This window comes from Stegostoma tigrinum, chromosome 5 (assembly GCF_030684315.1).
Source record: "Stegostoma tigrinum isolate sSteTig4 chromosome 5, sSteTig4.hap1, whole genome shotgun sequence".
In the NCBI taxonomy this organism is placed as follows: domain Eukaryota; kingdom Metazoa; phylum Chordata; class Chondrichthyes; order Orectolobiformes; family Stegostomatidae; genus Stegostoma; species Stegostoma tigrinum.
In genome coordinates, this window is record NC_081358.1 from 12,192,763 (window position 1) to 12,210,081 (window position 17,319).

The 17,319-nt window shown below is 41.7% G+C and overlaps 1 protein-coding gene across 3 annotated transcripts in view; it reads left to right on the forward strand.

The window, feature by feature from the left end:
• Positions 1-17,319, forward strand: part of taf2 (TAF2 RNA polymerase II, TATA box binding protein (TBP)-associated factor) — a 97,727-nt gene that overhangs the window by 32,881 nt on the left and 47,527 nt on the right. For all 3 annotated transcript variants that reach the window (XR_009445727.1, XM_048528915.2, XM_048528913.2), the window contains exons 12-17: positions 2,886-3,040; positions 3,360-3,474; positions 5,057-5,166; positions 8,594-8,659; positions 8,771-9,023; positions 11,010-11,150. Coding sequence is in view for 2 of the 3 variants with exons in the window: in XM_048528915.2 (XP_048384872.1) it covers positions 2,886-3,040; positions 3,360-3,474; positions 5,057-5,166; positions 8,594-8,659; positions 8,771-9,023; positions 11,010-11,150 (840 nt within the window). In the remaining variant the exon portion in view is untranslated. The remainder of the gene's footprint in view (positions 1-2,885; positions 3,041-3,359; positions 3,475-5,056; positions 5,167-8,593; positions 8,660-8,770; positions 9,024-11,009; positions 11,151-17,319) is intronic.

Below are 17,319 nucleotides of genomic sequence, written 5' to 3' on the forward strand. Positions count from 1 at the left end.
CTCTCTAGGTCAAGTTGACAGAAGGAAGGAGGAGTGTTAGGTATCCTAAAAGACATGAGGGTGGACAAGTCCCCAGGTCCGGATGGGATTTATCCCAGGTTACTGAGAGAAGCGAGAGAAGAAATAGCCAGGGCCTTAACAGATATCTTTGCAGCGTCCTTAGACACGGATGAGGTCCCAGAGGACTGGAGACTTGCTAATGTTGTCCCCGAATTTAAAAGGGCAGCAAGGATAATCCAGGTAATTATCGAACAGTGAGCCTGACATCAGTGGTAGGGAAGGTACTCGAGAAGATACTGAGGGATAGGATCTATTCCCATTTGGAAGAAAAAGGGCTTATCAGTGATAGGCAGGGAAGTTCATGTCTTACCAACTTAATAGAATTCTTTTGAGGACGTGACAAAGTTGATTGAGGGAAAGGCTGTAGATGTCATATACATGGACTTCAGTAAGACGTTTGATAAGGTTCCCCATGGCAGGCTGATGGAGAAAGTGAAGTCACATGGGGTCCAGCGAGTGCCAGCTAGATGGATAAAAAACTGGCTGGGCAACAGGCGACAGAGAGTAGTAGTAGAAGGGAGTTTCTCAAATTGGAGACCTGTGACTAGTGGTGTTCCACAGGGATCTGTGCTGGGACTACTGTTGTTGGTGATATATGTAAATGATCTGGAGGAAGGTGTAGGTGGTCTGATCAGCAAGTTTGTAGATGACACTAAGATTTGTGGAGTAGGTGATAGTGAAGGGGACTGTCAGAGATTACAGCAGAATATAGATAGACTGGAGAGTTGGGCAGATAAATGGCAGATGGAGTTCAATCCCGGCAAATGTGAGGTGATGCATTTTGGAAGATCAAATTCAAGGGCGAACTATACAGTAAATGGAAAAGTCCTAGGGAAAATTGATGAACAGAGAGATCTGGGTGTTCAGGTCCATTGTTCCGTGTAGGTGGCAACGCAGGTCAATAGGGTGGTCAAGCAGGCATATGGCATGCTTTCCTTCATTGGATGGGGTATTGAGTGCAAGAGTTGGCAGGTCATGTTGCAGTTGTATAGGACTTTGGTTCAGCCACATTTGGAGTCCTGTGTACAGTTCTGGTCGCCACATTACCAAAAAGATGTGGATGCTTTGGAGAGGGTGCAGAGTAGGTTCACCAGAATGTTTCCTGGTATGGAGGGTGCTTGCTATGAAGAGAAGTTGAGTAGATTAGGATTATTTTCATTAGAAAGACTGAGATTGAGGGCAGACCTGATTGAGGTCTACAAAATCATGAGGGGTATAGACAGGGTGGATAGCAAAAAGCTTTTTCCCAGAGTGGGGGACTCAATTACTAGGGGTCAAAGTGAGAGGAGGAAAGTTTAGGGAGATATGCGTGGAAAGTTCTTTACACAGAGGGTGGTGGGCGGCTGGAATGCATTGCCAGCAGAGGTGGTAGACGCAGACACGTTAGCGTCTTTTAAGATATATTTGGACAGTTACATGGATGGGCAGGGAGCAAATGGACACAGACTGCTAGAAAATAGATGACAGGTTAGACAGAGGATCTTGATCGGCGCAAGCTTGGAGGGCTGAAGGGCCTGTTCCTTTGCTGTAGGCTTTTTTGATCTTTGTCCCAGATATTCTTCATTCGGAAAACGTGATTCTGCATTAAATTTCTAATTAGCAAACTGTAATGTAAGATCATGCCAACTTGTTCTGGATTCCCACAAAAGAGAAATGTTTCATGTGTTTACCCTCATTAATTTTTAAATCATTTCAAAATACCTTAACTTTAGATCATGCGGTCAAACCTCATAAATTTCTAGGGGTCACTAGGCAAGGTTTTAGAACCTGTTCTGATAAATGTGCCTGCACTGCACGTCCAAGGCCTGTAAGTATTTCCCAAGATTTCTGTGCATGGAAAATAAAGTTCTTCAGCTCCTCCATCGCTCCTAGTCCCCAAAATTAAGGAAATATTCTGATTTATTCTTTTTTGGATCCACTTCCCCAACTGATCTGTAATTGTTAATTGACATGAGATGAAACCATAGAAAATGGTAGCAATCTTCTCCCTATACCGCTGCAAGCAAATGTACCCACAAAACCTTTCTTTTAGAGATCAAAAGGCAGCAAATATGAATTCTTGGATTGTATTGGTTTTATCCAGCAAGTAATCACAACCTTTAAATTACATTTTGATGTATACAAATGCAAAAAGAAATCTTCAATCTTGAGGACATTTTACAACCTCAGGACTTAAGAAAGGGCTTTAGTTTGAAATATTTTTGAATGTTGTTTGAAATATTAGTAACAAGGCAACTCATTTTTACATAGAAAGATCTTCTAATTAGCAACATGGTAATGATCAGATCGTGTGTTTTTGTGATGTTGATTTGAGAGATTAATGTTGAACCAGGTGTTAGGGATACCTCATTGGTGGTGTGTTTGAGACAGTCGTAAGGATATTTTTGTCTGCCTTGGAAAGCAAGTTTTTAAGGTCTCGCCTAAAATACACCTCTGATAGTGCAGCACTCTCTCAGTACTGCACTGGAGTGACAACATAGGTTTTGTCTGCAAGTCACTGGCGTAGAAATTGACCTGCAGCCTTTGACTCAAGTCTGAGTGCAACTAACAGAAGCACAACTTGCAGCTGAAAAGTTCATTGTCTGATCTTGCTTCTCCACTGTGAAAGTTAACCCCTCCAGTAATCAGCAGAACAGCGTGTTCAGCATTTATCTGCTGATATTTCTTTGTGGTAATTGAGGGTCAGCTTTTTTTGTGGTAATTATAGAAACGTATTGAAGTAATGGTAGACATTTGAGAACTAAAACTTGAAGTTTACACATTTATAAATGTTAAATTTGCAAAGCAATGTAATGCTGTCCAAAAACATTTGTCTACTGCCTTAGGTCTTCAACAAACTTCTGAGTTTAGCCAGTACTGCTTCATCACAAAAATTTCAATCGCACATGTGGAGCCAGATGCTACTTTCAACAACTGGATTTTTAAAATCAATATCTAATGTGTCTGGAAAAGATATTCAACCTTTGATAAAACAGTGGGTGTATCCTTTGAGTCTTTGTATTACTTCTGCAAAATGTGAAACTAGTTTATAGTCAGAACTTTTGTTCTGTGTGGCGTGATTGCTCTTTAATGTTACCCTTTCGCATACAAATTATTTCACTTGCTCCTGATACTTCTACAAACTGCAAACCCACAGCTCTCCCCACAACTTTACTGAATTTTTAAAGTTGTGAACCTTGTGCCATCAGTTCAGAAATAGGTACTGTACACACTTGTGTAGATTTTCTTGTTCTCACTAAATTGTCAAATTGAATTGAAATTGCTTAATTCATGAAAAGAACCTTAATTATATGCACTAGTGACCAAAGTGGTGTAGTGAAGTTCTTTGGCAGCTTTGCATTTAATAGGAAACGAAACATCTTGGAGTTGGAACTGAAGCAAGATTGTACTTCTTTGGGAACACAGAAATATGTGGTAAGAATCACTTAAACTTAGTTTTAGAACAGTACAGCACAGAACAGGCCCTTCAGCCCACGATGTTTTGCTGACCATTGATCCTCATGTATGCACCCTCAAATTTCTGTGACCATATGCATGTCCAGCAGTCTCTTAAATGTCCCCAATGACCTTGCTTCCACAACTGCTGCTGGCAACGCATTCCATGCTCTCACAACTCTCTGCGTAAAGAACCCGCCTCTGACATCCCCTCTATACTTTCCTCCAACCAGCTTAAAACTATGACCCCTCGTGTTAGCCTTTTCTGCCCTGGGAAATAGTCTCTGGCTATCAACTCTATCTATGCCTCTCATTATCTTGTATACCTCAATTAGGTCCCCTCTCCTCCCCCTTTTCTCCACTGAAAAGAGTCCGAGCTCAGTCAACCTCTCTGCATAAGATAAGCCCTCCAGTCCAGGCAGCATCCTGGTAAACCTCCTCTGAACCCTCTCCAAAGCATCCACATCTTTCCTATAATAGGGCGACCAGAACTGGACGCAGTATTCCAAGTGCGGTCTAACCAAAGTTTTATAGAGCTGCAACAAGATCTCACAACTCTTAAACTCAATCCCCCTGTTAATGAAAGCCAAAACACCATATGCTTTCTTAACAACCCTGTCCACTTGGGTGGCCATTTTAAGGGATCTATGTATCTGCACGCCAAGATGCCTCTGTTCCTCCACACTGCCAAGAATCCTATCCTTAATCTTGTACTCAGCTTTCAAATTCGACCTTCCAAAATGCATCACCTCGCATTTATCCAGGTTGAACTCCATCTGCCACGTCTCAGCCCATCTCTGCATCCTGTCAATGTCCCGCTGCAGCCTACAACAGCCCTCTATACTGTCAACGACACCTCCAACCTTCGTGTCGTCTGCACACTTGCTGAACCATCCTTCAATCCCCTCATCCAAGTCATTAATAAAAATTACAAACAGTAGAGGCCCAAGGACAGAGCCCTGTGGAACCCCACTCACCACTGACTTCCAGGCAGAATATTTTCCTTCTACTACCACTTGCTGTCTTCTGTTGGCCAGCCAATTCTGTATCCAGACAGCTAAGTCCATTCCTCCTGACCTTCTGAATGAGCCTACCATGGGGAACCTTATCAAATGCCTTGCTGAAATCCATATACACCACATCCACAGCTCGACCCTCAACTTTTCTAGTCACATCCTCAAAGAACTCGATAAGGTATGAATGTAATGCTGATGTTTCAATTTATGTGGAGACCAGCTTAGGTTGCAGAATATTAATAATACATGGTTTCAATTAAAACTACCAGAGCTATAGACTGTTGGATCGATCATATGTGTGAAATTTGATGGATGAATTGTGAGTGAACCGATCATTGTGGATCTGGCAAGGCCTCTTGCAAAACTGCATTATTGGATCATCTTCATAAATGAGGGAAATGTTAGAACAACTCCCTCGTTTAATCTAATTCGGCTTTTTTCACTTTTAAAGTCTTATCTATTCATCTATCTACTATAATTGTTTAATTGTTTATTCTTAGATAAAATACAATTTGTCTACTAAAGTCCTTAATTTTTTTTTGCAGGGACCACTGAAAGTGACAGTCCAGGAATTAGATGGATCATTTAACCACACACTACAAATTGAAGAAAACAGCCTCAAGCATGATATTCCGTGCCATTCCAAGAGCAGACGGTAAGTGAATGTATCATAGGAAATAAGATTTCAAGGAGTTTGCCCTAACTGACAAGAGGTTAAATTGTTTGATATTTCCTAAACCATCTTTATTTTCATTTGAAGGTTAGAGCTCAATAGGATTTGTTCCCCCTTTTAGAAGTTGCATGTTTGCATGGGAAATGCATTATGAAAGTTCTTTCATGTGTGAGAATATTCATAACTAGAAAGACTAAGGCAGACTTTTACTTAAGTACAGAATATCATAAAATTGGTCAGTGTCGTTATTTCTGATTGTCCCACAAATCCAATTATTTTTGAAGAAAATCTTCAATCAGACTAATTCATTTCCAGATTTTCTCCAGTCAGTATAGAATGCCTGGAAAATTGTGCACTGATGGTTACTGGTCGACGTAAGCAGGTGATAAAGGAGCAAGGAAGGATGAAAGGCATATGGCATGTGGGTTTGAAAATGGGTTTGTACTGGAATGAAGGGGCAGTGGATTGGAGTGTGGGAGGTATTGAATGGAAGATGGAATGGCCTAGGAGGGATGGAATTGAAATAATATGAGGGATGAAAAAATGGGATGGAATGGCATTTAACATAGACTTTAGAGAAGTAGTATTGCAATAAAGATACTAATTCCACTGTAAGTGTTTGTAAGTCTACTTACAAATTTTAGAATTATTTATAAAATATTTTTGTTCTAATACCCCATTGTTGTAAGGTTGTTACAAATACAATAAAGATGTGAAGTTTTCTGAAGTAGGCTGGTAATCAAGATATTTAATAGTCACAGAGGTCTGAAGACTATACTCTTGCATGTATCTCCTTACCTTTGCATTACTGTGCAGCCATGTTGGATTCACATGTATTCCTTTGCCTCTTTCGGTCGATACATGAGTTGGTAATTTAAAAAATGCATACCATTTGTACTTAAAACTTAATGGAATTAAAATGAAAAATTTTAAAGATTTTGATCAAGTTACAACTTGGTGAGATCAGTGTCCAAGTTTTTTTTCTCAGTCCATGAATCCTACTTTGTTTGGAGCAACTCTTCCTCAATTCATTTAGAAATGGTGTTTTGTTTCAAAATTTCATATTTTGCTGAAAATTCTTTGTAATGGCAAATGAACACACAGGTATTTGCATTTTCTGTAAATGTTGCACATGAGAGCAATTCTACTCTGCTGATCTGTTCCTTAGATCCATTTACCTACCATCCACAGACCTTGTTTAGTGAGTTATCAATTGAAACCAAAAGAACTGTAGATGCAGTAAATCAGAAACAAAAATGGAAGTTGCTGAAAAACCTCAGTATGCCTGGCAGTATCTGTAAAGGGAACTCAGAGTTAGCGTTTTTGGTGATAGCTGGGAAAATGCTGGTTTATGTGCAGAAGATAGGGTTGAGAGAGGGGGCAAGGAGTAAATGCTAAGTGGGGATAGAGTCTAAAAAGACAGAAGAACAGCTGGACAGACAAAGGTATGAGTAATAATTTGGCTGCGAACGCTGTTAACGGAGACCGTTAGAGGCTAACAGTAGGTAGTATGTAATGACAGACTATGTGATAACAAGGCTTGGTGTGTGACATTGGGGGCACACACATAGGAGAGTTTAAGCCCTAAAATTATTGAACTTGATAATGAGTCCAGAGAGCTGCAGGGTTCCCAACTGGAAAATGAGGTGTTCCTCCAGCTTGTGCTGAGCTTTGCTGGAACACTGCAGCAAGCCTGTGTTAGAGATGTTGGCCAGGGAACAGGATGGTGTGTTAGAGTGGCAGGCAACTGAAAACACAGGATCTTTCTTGCAGCCAGGACTGTTCTGCGAAGCGATCACCCAATCTGCTCTTAGTTTACCCAGTGTAGAGGAGACCACGTTGAGAGCAGCAAATGCAACTCAGTAGATTGTAAGAAGTGCAGGTAAAGTGCTGCTTTGGAAGCCTGAGGATACTGAGGAGGGAGAAGGTTAATGGGCAGGTGTTACAACTTGTGCAGTTGTAGGTGAATATGCTGGGAGGGGATAGGGAGTGGGATGTTGGGAGTGAAGGACGAGTGAACTAGGGTGCCCCAGAGGAAACGGTCCTTGCGGAAAGCGGACAATGGTGGGACGGGCAATATGTGCTTTGTGACATCTCACTGGAGGTGATGGAAATAGTAGCTGATGGTCTTTTGGATGTGAATGCTGGTGAAATGGTAGATCAGGACAAAGGGAATCCTATTGCTGCTGCAGGGAGGAAGAGAGGGGGTGAGGGCAGAAATGTGGAAGATGGGTCAGACCTGGTTGATGGCCCAGTGGACAATTGTGCTTGGGAATCCTCGGTCGAGGAAGAAGGTGGAGATTTCGGAGGATCCCTTGTCAAAGGTGGCTGCATCATCACGTAAGTGATGAAAATGGGAGAATGGGATGAAGTCTTTACAGGAAGCAGTGTGCAAGGATTTATAGTCCAGGTAGCTGTGGGAGTCGGTGGATTTATAGTGGATATTAGTGGCTAGTCTATCCCCAGAAGTGGGAACAGGTGTTGAGGAGGGGGGAAGTCAGAGATAGACCAGATGAAAGTGAGGACAGGGTGGAAATTGGATGCGAAATTGATGAACTTTTTTTTCAATTCTGGATAAGAGAGGAAAGCAGCATCTGTGTGTGCGCCCCCAACGTCACACACCAGGCCTTGTTATCACATAGTCTGTCATTACATACTACGTACTGTTAGCTTCTAACGGTCTCCGTTAACAGCATAGATGGAGAACGAGTTGTGGATGAGTGTTCTGGAATTGCACTGGAACAAGGAATGTTCCATGTACACAGCAAAGAGACAGGGCATAACTGAGGCCTATGTGGGTAACTGTGGCCATCCAGTGACTTGAAGAAAATGAAGAGAGTTAACTGAGAAGTTGTTGAGGGTGAGGACGAGCTTGGCCAAACAGAAGTGGGTGGTAGTGTGTGGGGACGGTTCAGGCCTGTGGTCCAGAAAGAAGTGGATAGCCTTGAGACCATCCTGATGGGGGATGGGCATGTACAGGGATCGATTTGAAAGCTTGAATTGACCAGGAACCTAGATCATTTAGGAACAGAGTTACAGTTTCAATCCTAATCGTAACTCAAAATAAACCCTGTGTGTGGCCAAACTGCCTGTAGGACAGCATCCCAGTATTTGTCCTTGTTGTGTAATAGCAAATACAATATAAGATGTCATTTGAATTAGTTAAATGGTGAATATAAGAAATTGCAACTTTAATTATTTTACGTAAGTTAAATGCCATCAAGAAGTCCACATAGCTGCACCTGCAGTTCTGATTGATTATTAAAATAATCATTGATAGATATCGGCAACAAAAAATAATGAGATTTTTATGTCTGGGAATTGTTTGAATGTAGATTTTTTGTTTTAAAATGGCCTATTTGCATTGACCTGTTCATAATTTTGATTTGATGTCATTATTCCTATTTAGGAATAAGAAAAAGAAGATTCCACTATTGAATGGAGAAGAAGTGGATATGGATCTTTCTGCGATGGAGTAGGTCATTTTCATTCCTCTGAAGTCATTTTTAACCAGTCAAATTACTAACTTAAAGCATCCTTTGTTTTTTAGGGAAATCATAATTATTTATTAAATTGTTTTTTGTAGTGCTGATTCCCCTTTGCTGTGGATAAGAATAGATCCAGACATGTCTGTTTTGAGAAAAGTGGAATTTGAGCAGGCTGATTTCATGTGGCAGTACCAGCTCCGCTTTGAGAGGGATGTGGTTGCCCAGGAGGAATCAATTCATGCTTTAGAAAAATTTCCTACTCCAGCATCACGGCTAGCGCTAACAGATATCCTGGAACAAGAGCAGTGCTTTTACAAAGTCAGAATGCATGCTTGCTTCCGGCTGGCAAAGGTGAGCTACAATGCAATTCTGTAACTGAACAAGCAGTATGACTTATTGAGAGGCTTGGAAAGAAGCTTGTTTGGTGGAGCTTCCTAGGAAACTGTAACTGTATTTCAAAACTGCTCCTTTCCCTGTGATACCTTTTTAATATGTCCTCAGGCTGTGAAAAGCATTGTATACATGCAAGCTCTTTTTTGTGCGAAGGATTCTGTGCTAGCACTCGTATTTAATGCTATGATTCTTCCTGGTGATATTTCTGAAAACAGTCTTGTTGAATTCTCTGTTAACTTTGAAATCTCATAACCAAATCCCAAAACAAGCCGGTAATCAAATTAAATCCTTTTTTGCAAATTTCGAAAGAAAACAGAATATTTCTATCATTTGTAGATAACAGGAAATTAATACATTTTGGGAAAGTGATGTTACATGCACCTCTTTTGACAATTCATTTATAACAATCAGCCACTTGACCACTACCTGTTCTAAAATGTCACTTTTGGCTGCATGTTGACATGGTTTTATTCTGCATTGATTTTTGTCTGGTTGTATCACAGTCAAATATTTTTTAACCTTTGCTGCAGTGGTCTCCCTTCCAGTTCCTGTACTGTTTCACCTGGAGATCCCCAAAGATCTTGCCCATCAGGGACACCTGTAAAAGCAGTTTCCATCAATACACAATGCTTAACTCTACTTGATGACTAATCATGACTACCCTATTGCTGCTGCTTATTCAAAATCCAGTACTGCATGAGCAAGAATTTCCTCTAACTAATCATTGGAAGGACTTGGCAATTATTAAAGACAATGGCTTCATGAACTTCATTCCTTTCCAATGTCTCAGTACTTCTCCCTGACGATAAAGGTTGAATCAGGGCATTTGCAATATTGATGTCCTAACTAAACTCGATTTGAGTTTATGACCACATATCTAGCTTAGATCACCTCTATTATGTCAGCTATCTCATTCTGTATCAAAGTTTTTTTTTAATACCTTTAAATAGGCCTTTGTTAACTCTACTTCACGTAATCCAATGCACAATCTCGAAAGTTCAGTGCCCCTCGTTGCTTCCTGTTTCTAAACTCGCCGCAAGTCCTGCTCATCCAGAACCCTGAGCTTACTAACCAACATGGACCCCTTATTAAACAATACCTTGGTTTTAAATTCTCATTATTTTCTAATCTCTCCACTCTCTTGTCCCCTTTGGAATTTCCTCCAGCCCCAGAATCCTCTGAGGTATATATATATACTTGTCCTCAGTGCAATCTGACTTTAACTAACTGCTTCATGCTTCATCACTGTATTATCTGCCATCTGCTGCCAAGTCCCTAAGTTCTACAGTTTTCTCCCTGCAACTCTGCACCTCTCTTCCTCTTCTTCCTCCAAGATGTTCCTTAAAACCATACTCTTTGAACAAGTTTCTTGCTTTTGCCCAATTTCTCCTTATGTGATTTGCATTGAAATTTTGTTTGATAATACATCTGCAATATCTAATTTAATTTCATTTATATGCTTTATGGAGAGAGGTTTATATTAATCTGATTTTTTTTTCAGTATTTTACTGATTCTGTTAGGATTAATTTACCCACCTTGTGAGAATTTCTACCTGATGAGAAGTAGACCACACTGTACTTCACTGTTGAGCCTCTTTTTTATGATATTTGGTAAATTGTCTGAATCGGGCATCAAGCAGTATATCGGTAACTTTACTCTTTGTAGGCACAGGTGGCAGCACAGCTTAATGTGTGATTAATCTCCGATTTTGATCTTTAGTATCTTGCCGATCTGGAATGGTTAGATTAATCCACAGTTCTGCTCACCTAGTACATCAAAGCAGTGGCTGCCTAAAACATAGAATTCAGCCTCAAATACTGTGTTTGGTCAGTCGGTCTGGTGTCCAGCAGTGGAAATCATTGTTCATTTAGATATTGAAATTTGGGCATTCTCAATAGGCAGGAGTTTAAATCCTTGTGTGTTGTCTGAAATTTTTCCTTCAGATTGCAAATGCCATGGTGAATACTTGGACAGGTCCTCCAGCCATGAAATCACTCTTTACACGAATGTTCTGCTGCAAGAGTTGTTCAAATATTGTTAAGACGAACAATTTCATGAATTTTCAAAGTTATTTTCTACAGAAGGTAACATTTTCATGATACTACTGCTATTGTAGAAGAAATTAGTCTATTCGTATTAATGAAATGTTAGCGGAGATAATTTTCATTACATAAAACACCACTATTAACTTTTATTCGAAATTATTCTTTCTGTCTGCCAAATTCATCTTAAATTCGCAGTTATAATACCTTTTACAGTGGTGCTTGTTTCATTTGAATGCAACACTGATCCAGAAACTGAGCTCACCCAGTTGTATAGAATATTGTGCCTTCAAAAGTCTGAAATTCTGAACCAAGTATCACAACTCCTGATTTCCCAATGCCTGACCACCATCTATAATGTACAAGTCAGCAATATGACGTCAAACTCCACTTGCCTGGATGAATTTAGCTCCAACAATGCTCAAAAAGCTTGACATCATTCAGGAAAAAGCTGCCTGCTTGATGGGCACCTCAACCCCACCTTCAACCTTCACTGCCAATGCACAATGGCAGCAGAATGTACCATCTACAATACACTAAGAGTCTCCTCTTAGAACCTTTGTAGGTAGGAGGGGTCACAGGTTTTTAACAACGAACGATGCAGATGCATGGAAACGCCACCACCTGCAAGTTCACCTCCAAGCCGCACATGTTCACTATCACCTGGGCCAAAATTCTCGAACTCCCTTTCTAATAGTTCTGTGGTATTCCCTACTCTCCAAGGTCTACAGCGCTTCAAGAAGGTAGCTCACGGCAATCAAGAATTGACAAGAAATGATAGCCTATCCAGTGATGCCTGAACAAAGAACTTTGTATTGTGCTTGGAAACTGCACTTTTGAAATAATTAACTTCTTTGTCTGTCATGTATCATTCTGACAGTTATCTATTCTGCAAAGTCTGGACAAAATCAGCTGTAGAAGGAGTAGCATAATGATCTTCATAAAATAGAAAGTTTGCAGTGCGGAAATGCCAAACATGATCTACCATGTTTGTGCTCAATGAAAAACAAGCCTCTGAGCCGAGTCCCACCTTCCAACCCTGAGTCTGGAGCCTACAGGTTACAACACTTGTGCAAATGACTTAGGGGTTTCTACCTCTATTGCCCCCTCACCTTTTGGATGAAAACTTTTTCCTTCATCTCTTTTAATCTTTCCAGCAATCACTTTTTACACCTAAGCTCACTGGCCACTGCTAAGGAAGTAGAGCCTTCCCAGCCACCTTATCCAGATCCTTCGTAATATTGTAGATCTCAATAAATCCACCCCCTACAGCCCCCTGCAGATCCAAGCAGAACAATCCAGAGTATCCAATCTTTTTTTGCCATAGTTTTACTTGGCTACATCTTCATAAATCTGTGCACCCTCTATAGTGCTTTCTGTAATCCTTTCTGTATTGAGGTGACCACAACTCCACAAGTCTTTGGACTGTAGTTTAATGATTTATACAGTTCCAACATAACCTCCCTGCTTGTACAATCTACATTTCACCTAACTTCATGCAACTTCCTTAACACCTCATTGACCTAACCTGTTTTTTCAGGGATCTGCAGTCATTCACTTCATTTCTTCTGCACCACTCTGCATTCTGTTATTAATTATGTATTTCTTTTGCCTTTCTTGACCACCCCAAATGGATTTCCCCCTCACTTTTCTGGGTTGATTTCCATTTGTCCCTTAGCTGCCCATCTGATCTGCCCATTGATATTTTCCTGCAGTTTGCAGTCTCCCTCCTCAATAACCGTGCAGCCAATTTTTCCAAGCTTCTTAATTATGCATCCCATGTATACTTTCAACTCGTTAGCATATACCATAAATACAGGTGATATAAAGCATCCATGCAGACCATACATTACCCTCATCAATCCTCCTTGTTGCATCCTGAAAAATATTTAAAACAAGTTAGTCAGACTGGATCCTTCCTGAATAAATCTATGCTGATGACATTTGTTTAATCTATGGTTTTTGAACGTTAATCCTGTCTTTCAGAATTGCTTCCAAAACATGCCGACAGTGAAGTTAGCCCAACTTGCCCGTAATTGTTCAATCTATTTTTTTTGCTCCCTTTTTAAACAGAGGGGCAGCATTAGCAATCCTTCAATTTCCAGCACCACACCTGTGTACAGGTGAGGTTCGGAAACTGATAATCAGATTTTACAGCATTTACCCCCAGGCTCTTTTAACTGATTTTGATCTATTTGGTCCTGCTTTGTAATTTATCCGTTTTTTTTTAAGGATGCTAATCCCAGTAATACTTCCTCTCTCCTTTCATGCATTTCGCCCATTATTCTGCACTCTTCCTGAACTGCAACATCTGTGCATCCATCCTTGTAAAATCATGCAAAGTTTTCGTTAAGAACTATATCAACATCTTTACCCTCTACATATCGGTTATGCCTATCATCTGTTATTGGCGTTGCTGTCCTTAGCTATCCTCATTCCTAATGTATTGATAAGACTTCTTTAGGTTCATCTTGATTCTGCTTGCTAATGTTTTTGCTTTCTCTCTTTGCTTTCCTAATTTCCTTTTCAAATTCTGGCGTTAACTTCTAATGCTCTTGCTTCTGGTAGTGTTGATTTCTTGATGTTGGACTTGAGCTTTTCCTTCCTACCTTGTCTTGTAAGCTCCTTGACATCTAAGGGGTGCAAGATTTGATTATTATGCCATTTTCCTTTGTGAAAACATGTTTACACTGAACCTGCCCTGTGAATGCCTCCCATTGCTGTGCCTCTGATCTGTGTTCATAGTTGCTGTTCATGGTCCAATTTTGCTAAATCACTGTTCAACTTAATTTAATTGGCCTTCCCCCAGCTTAACACATTTAACACACTTTTTATAATTGACCACCAAAATGCCTTTCCTTCCACCCTTTTTGTTCATTACCATAATCCATCTGTCCTGATTTAATGAACTTTATAATATTATCATCCCTCCTCAGAGTTGTGATTGTTTCTTTGAAATTGCCACCCACTTAGTATTTTTAAAATCCCCTCGCCACATAATATGAAAGTTGAATTACTAGACCTTTTGTGCCACCATTCGTGGCCTTCCATTGTTTCAGCAATAGCATTATATCATACGAGCATGTTTGTATCTGCGCCTTCATCTTGTCTGCTTTATTTAGTCTTTGTCTCGAAGTAGATGGGTAGGTGATGGCCGAGTGGTATCGCTAGACTATTATTCCAGAAATCCACCTGATTTTCTGGGGACCCGGGTTCGGCAGATGGTGGAATTGGAATTTTTAAAAACAAAGTCTGGAATTAAGAATCTACTAATCACCATGCAATTGTTGCTGATTGTCAGAAAAACCCATCTAGTTCACTAATGTCCTTCAGGGGAGGAAATCTGCCACCCTCACCTGGTCTGGTCTACACATGACTCCAGACCCACAGCAATGTGGTTGACTCTCGACTGCCCTCTAAAATGGCCTAGCAAGCCACTCAAAGGTAGTAATCGCTACCAAGACTCAAAAAAATGAAACTGGACGGATCACCTGGCATCGACCTAGGCACCAGAAACAATCCAGTCAACCGTGCAAAGTCGTTCTCACTAACATGTGGGGGCTAGTGCCAAAATTGGGCAAGTTGTTTCTCAGACTAGTCAAACAACGACCTGACATAGGTATGATTCTATGAGTATGACTTACAACGTCCCAGTCATCACTGTCACCATCCCTGGATATGTCCTGTCTCACCGGCAGGACAGACCCAGCAGAGGGGGTGGCATAGTGGTAAACAGTCGGAAGGGTGTTGCTCTGGGAGTCCTCAACATTGACTCGGACCCCGTGAAGTCTCATGGCTTCAGGTTAAACGTGGTCAAGGAAACCTCCTGCTGATTACCACAAACTGTCCTCCCTCAGCTGGTGAATCAGTATTCCTCAATGTCCACCACCAAGAGTGGCTCAGCAGCAGTACCACCGATTGAGCTGGTTGTGTCCAAAAGGACATAGCTGCTAGACTGGGTCTGCGGCATGTGGTGAGGGAACCACCAAGAGGAGAAAACATACTTGACCTCGTCCTTACTAATCTGCCAGCTGCAGTTACATCTGTTAATGACAGTATCAGTAAGAGTGACAATTGCACAGTCCTTGTGGAGACGAAGTCCCACCTTTGCTTTGAGAGGAACCTTCATGTGTCGTGTGGCATTATTATTGTGCTAAGTGGGACAGACTTCGTACGGACCGAGCAAGTCAAGACTTGGCATTCATGAGGCACTGAGCCATCAACAGCAGAATTGTACTCTAGTGCAATCTGTAACGTCATGGCCTGATATACCCCCCACTTAGCCATTACCATCAAGCCAGGGGATCAATCCTGGTTCAATGTACAGTGCAGGAGGGCATGCCAGGAGCAGCACCACATATACCTGAAGATGAGGCAACAACCTGGTGAAGCCGGCAAACGCAGCTAATGATAGACAGAGCTAAGCGATCCCACAACCAAGGGTTCAGATCTAATGTGCAGTCCGGCCACATCCAGCTGTGAATGGTGATGGAAAATTAAACAACTCACTGGAGGAGGAGGCTCCATGAGTATCCGCATCTTCAAAGATGGAAGAGTGCACCACATCAGTGCAAAAGATAAGGCTGAAGCATTCGCAGCAATCTTCAGCCAGACATGCAGAGTGGATGATCTATTTCGGCCTCTTCCATTGGTCCCCAATATTACAGATAACAGCCTTCAGACAATTTGATTCACTCCAAGTGATAACAAGAAACGGTTGGAGACACTGGATACTGCAAAGGCTACAGGCCCTGACAACATTCTGGCAATAGCACTGAAGACTTGAGCTCCAGAACTTGCCACTTCCCTAGCCAAGCTGTTCCAGTACCAAGAATGCAGAAAATTGCCCAAGTATTTCCTGTACACACACAGCAGGACAAATCCAACCTGGCCATTTACCACCCCATCAGTTTACTCTTGAACAACGGTAAACTGATGGAAGGTGTCATCAACAGTGCTATCAAGCAGCACCTGCTCAGAAATAACCTGCTCAGTGACGCCCAGTTTGGATTCTGCCAGGGCCACTCAGCTCCTGACCTCATTACGGCCTTGGTTCAAACGTGGACAGAAGAGCTGAATTCCAGAGGTGAGATATGACAGTCCTTGATATCAAGGCTGCATTTGACCGAGTGTGGCATTAAGGAGCCCGAGCAAAACTAGAATCAGTGGGTATCAGGGGGCAAATATTCCGGAGGTTGGAGTCATACCTGACACATATGAAGATGGCCGTGGTTGTGGGAGGTCATTTCATCTCAGCACCAGGACATCGCTGCAAGAGTTCCTCAGAGTAGTGCCCTAGCCCAGTCATCTTCAGCTGCTTCATCAATGGCCTTCCCTCCATCATAAGGTGGGGGTGTTTGCCGATGATTGCGCAGTGTTCAGCACCAATTGTGACTCCTCAGATCCTGAAAAAGCCCATGTTCACATACAACAAGATCTGGACAATATCCAGGCTTGGGCTGACAAATGGCAAGTGACATTCAAGCACCACAAATGCCAGGCTATGACCATTACCAATAAGAAACAATCTGACCACCGTCCCTTAACTTTCAGTGGTGTTACCATCACTGAATCCCCCACTATCAACACTCTGGGGGTTACTATTGACCTGAAATTCATCTGGACTCACCACATTAACTCTGGCTGCAAGTGCAGGCCAGAAGCTGGGAATACTGCGGCAAGTAACTCACCACCTGACTCCTCAAAGCCTGACCACCATCCACAAGGCACAAGTCAGGAGTGTGATGGAATACACCCCACTTGCCTGGATGAGTGCAGCCCTAACAACACTTGAGCAGCCTGACACCATCCTGGACAAAGCAGCCTGCTTGATTGGCATTACACCTACGAGCATTCACTCCCTCCACCTCCGATGCTCAGTAGCAGCAATGTTTACTATCTATAAGATGCACTGCAGAAATTTACCAAAGATCCTCAGACATATGGGAACACCACCACCTCCAAGTCACTCACCATTCTGCTTTGTAAATATATCGCCATTCCTAAACTGTCGCTGGGTCAAAACCCTGGAATTTCAGCCCTAATAGCATTGTTGGTCAACCACAGCACGAGGACTGCAGTGGTTCTATCAGTTGGCTCACTACCACCTTTACAAGGGCAACTAGGGATGGGCAAAAAATGCTGGCTATCCAGCGACGCCCACATTCAACAAATGAATAGGGAAAAAAAAAGATATACTTCAGCACTGCCA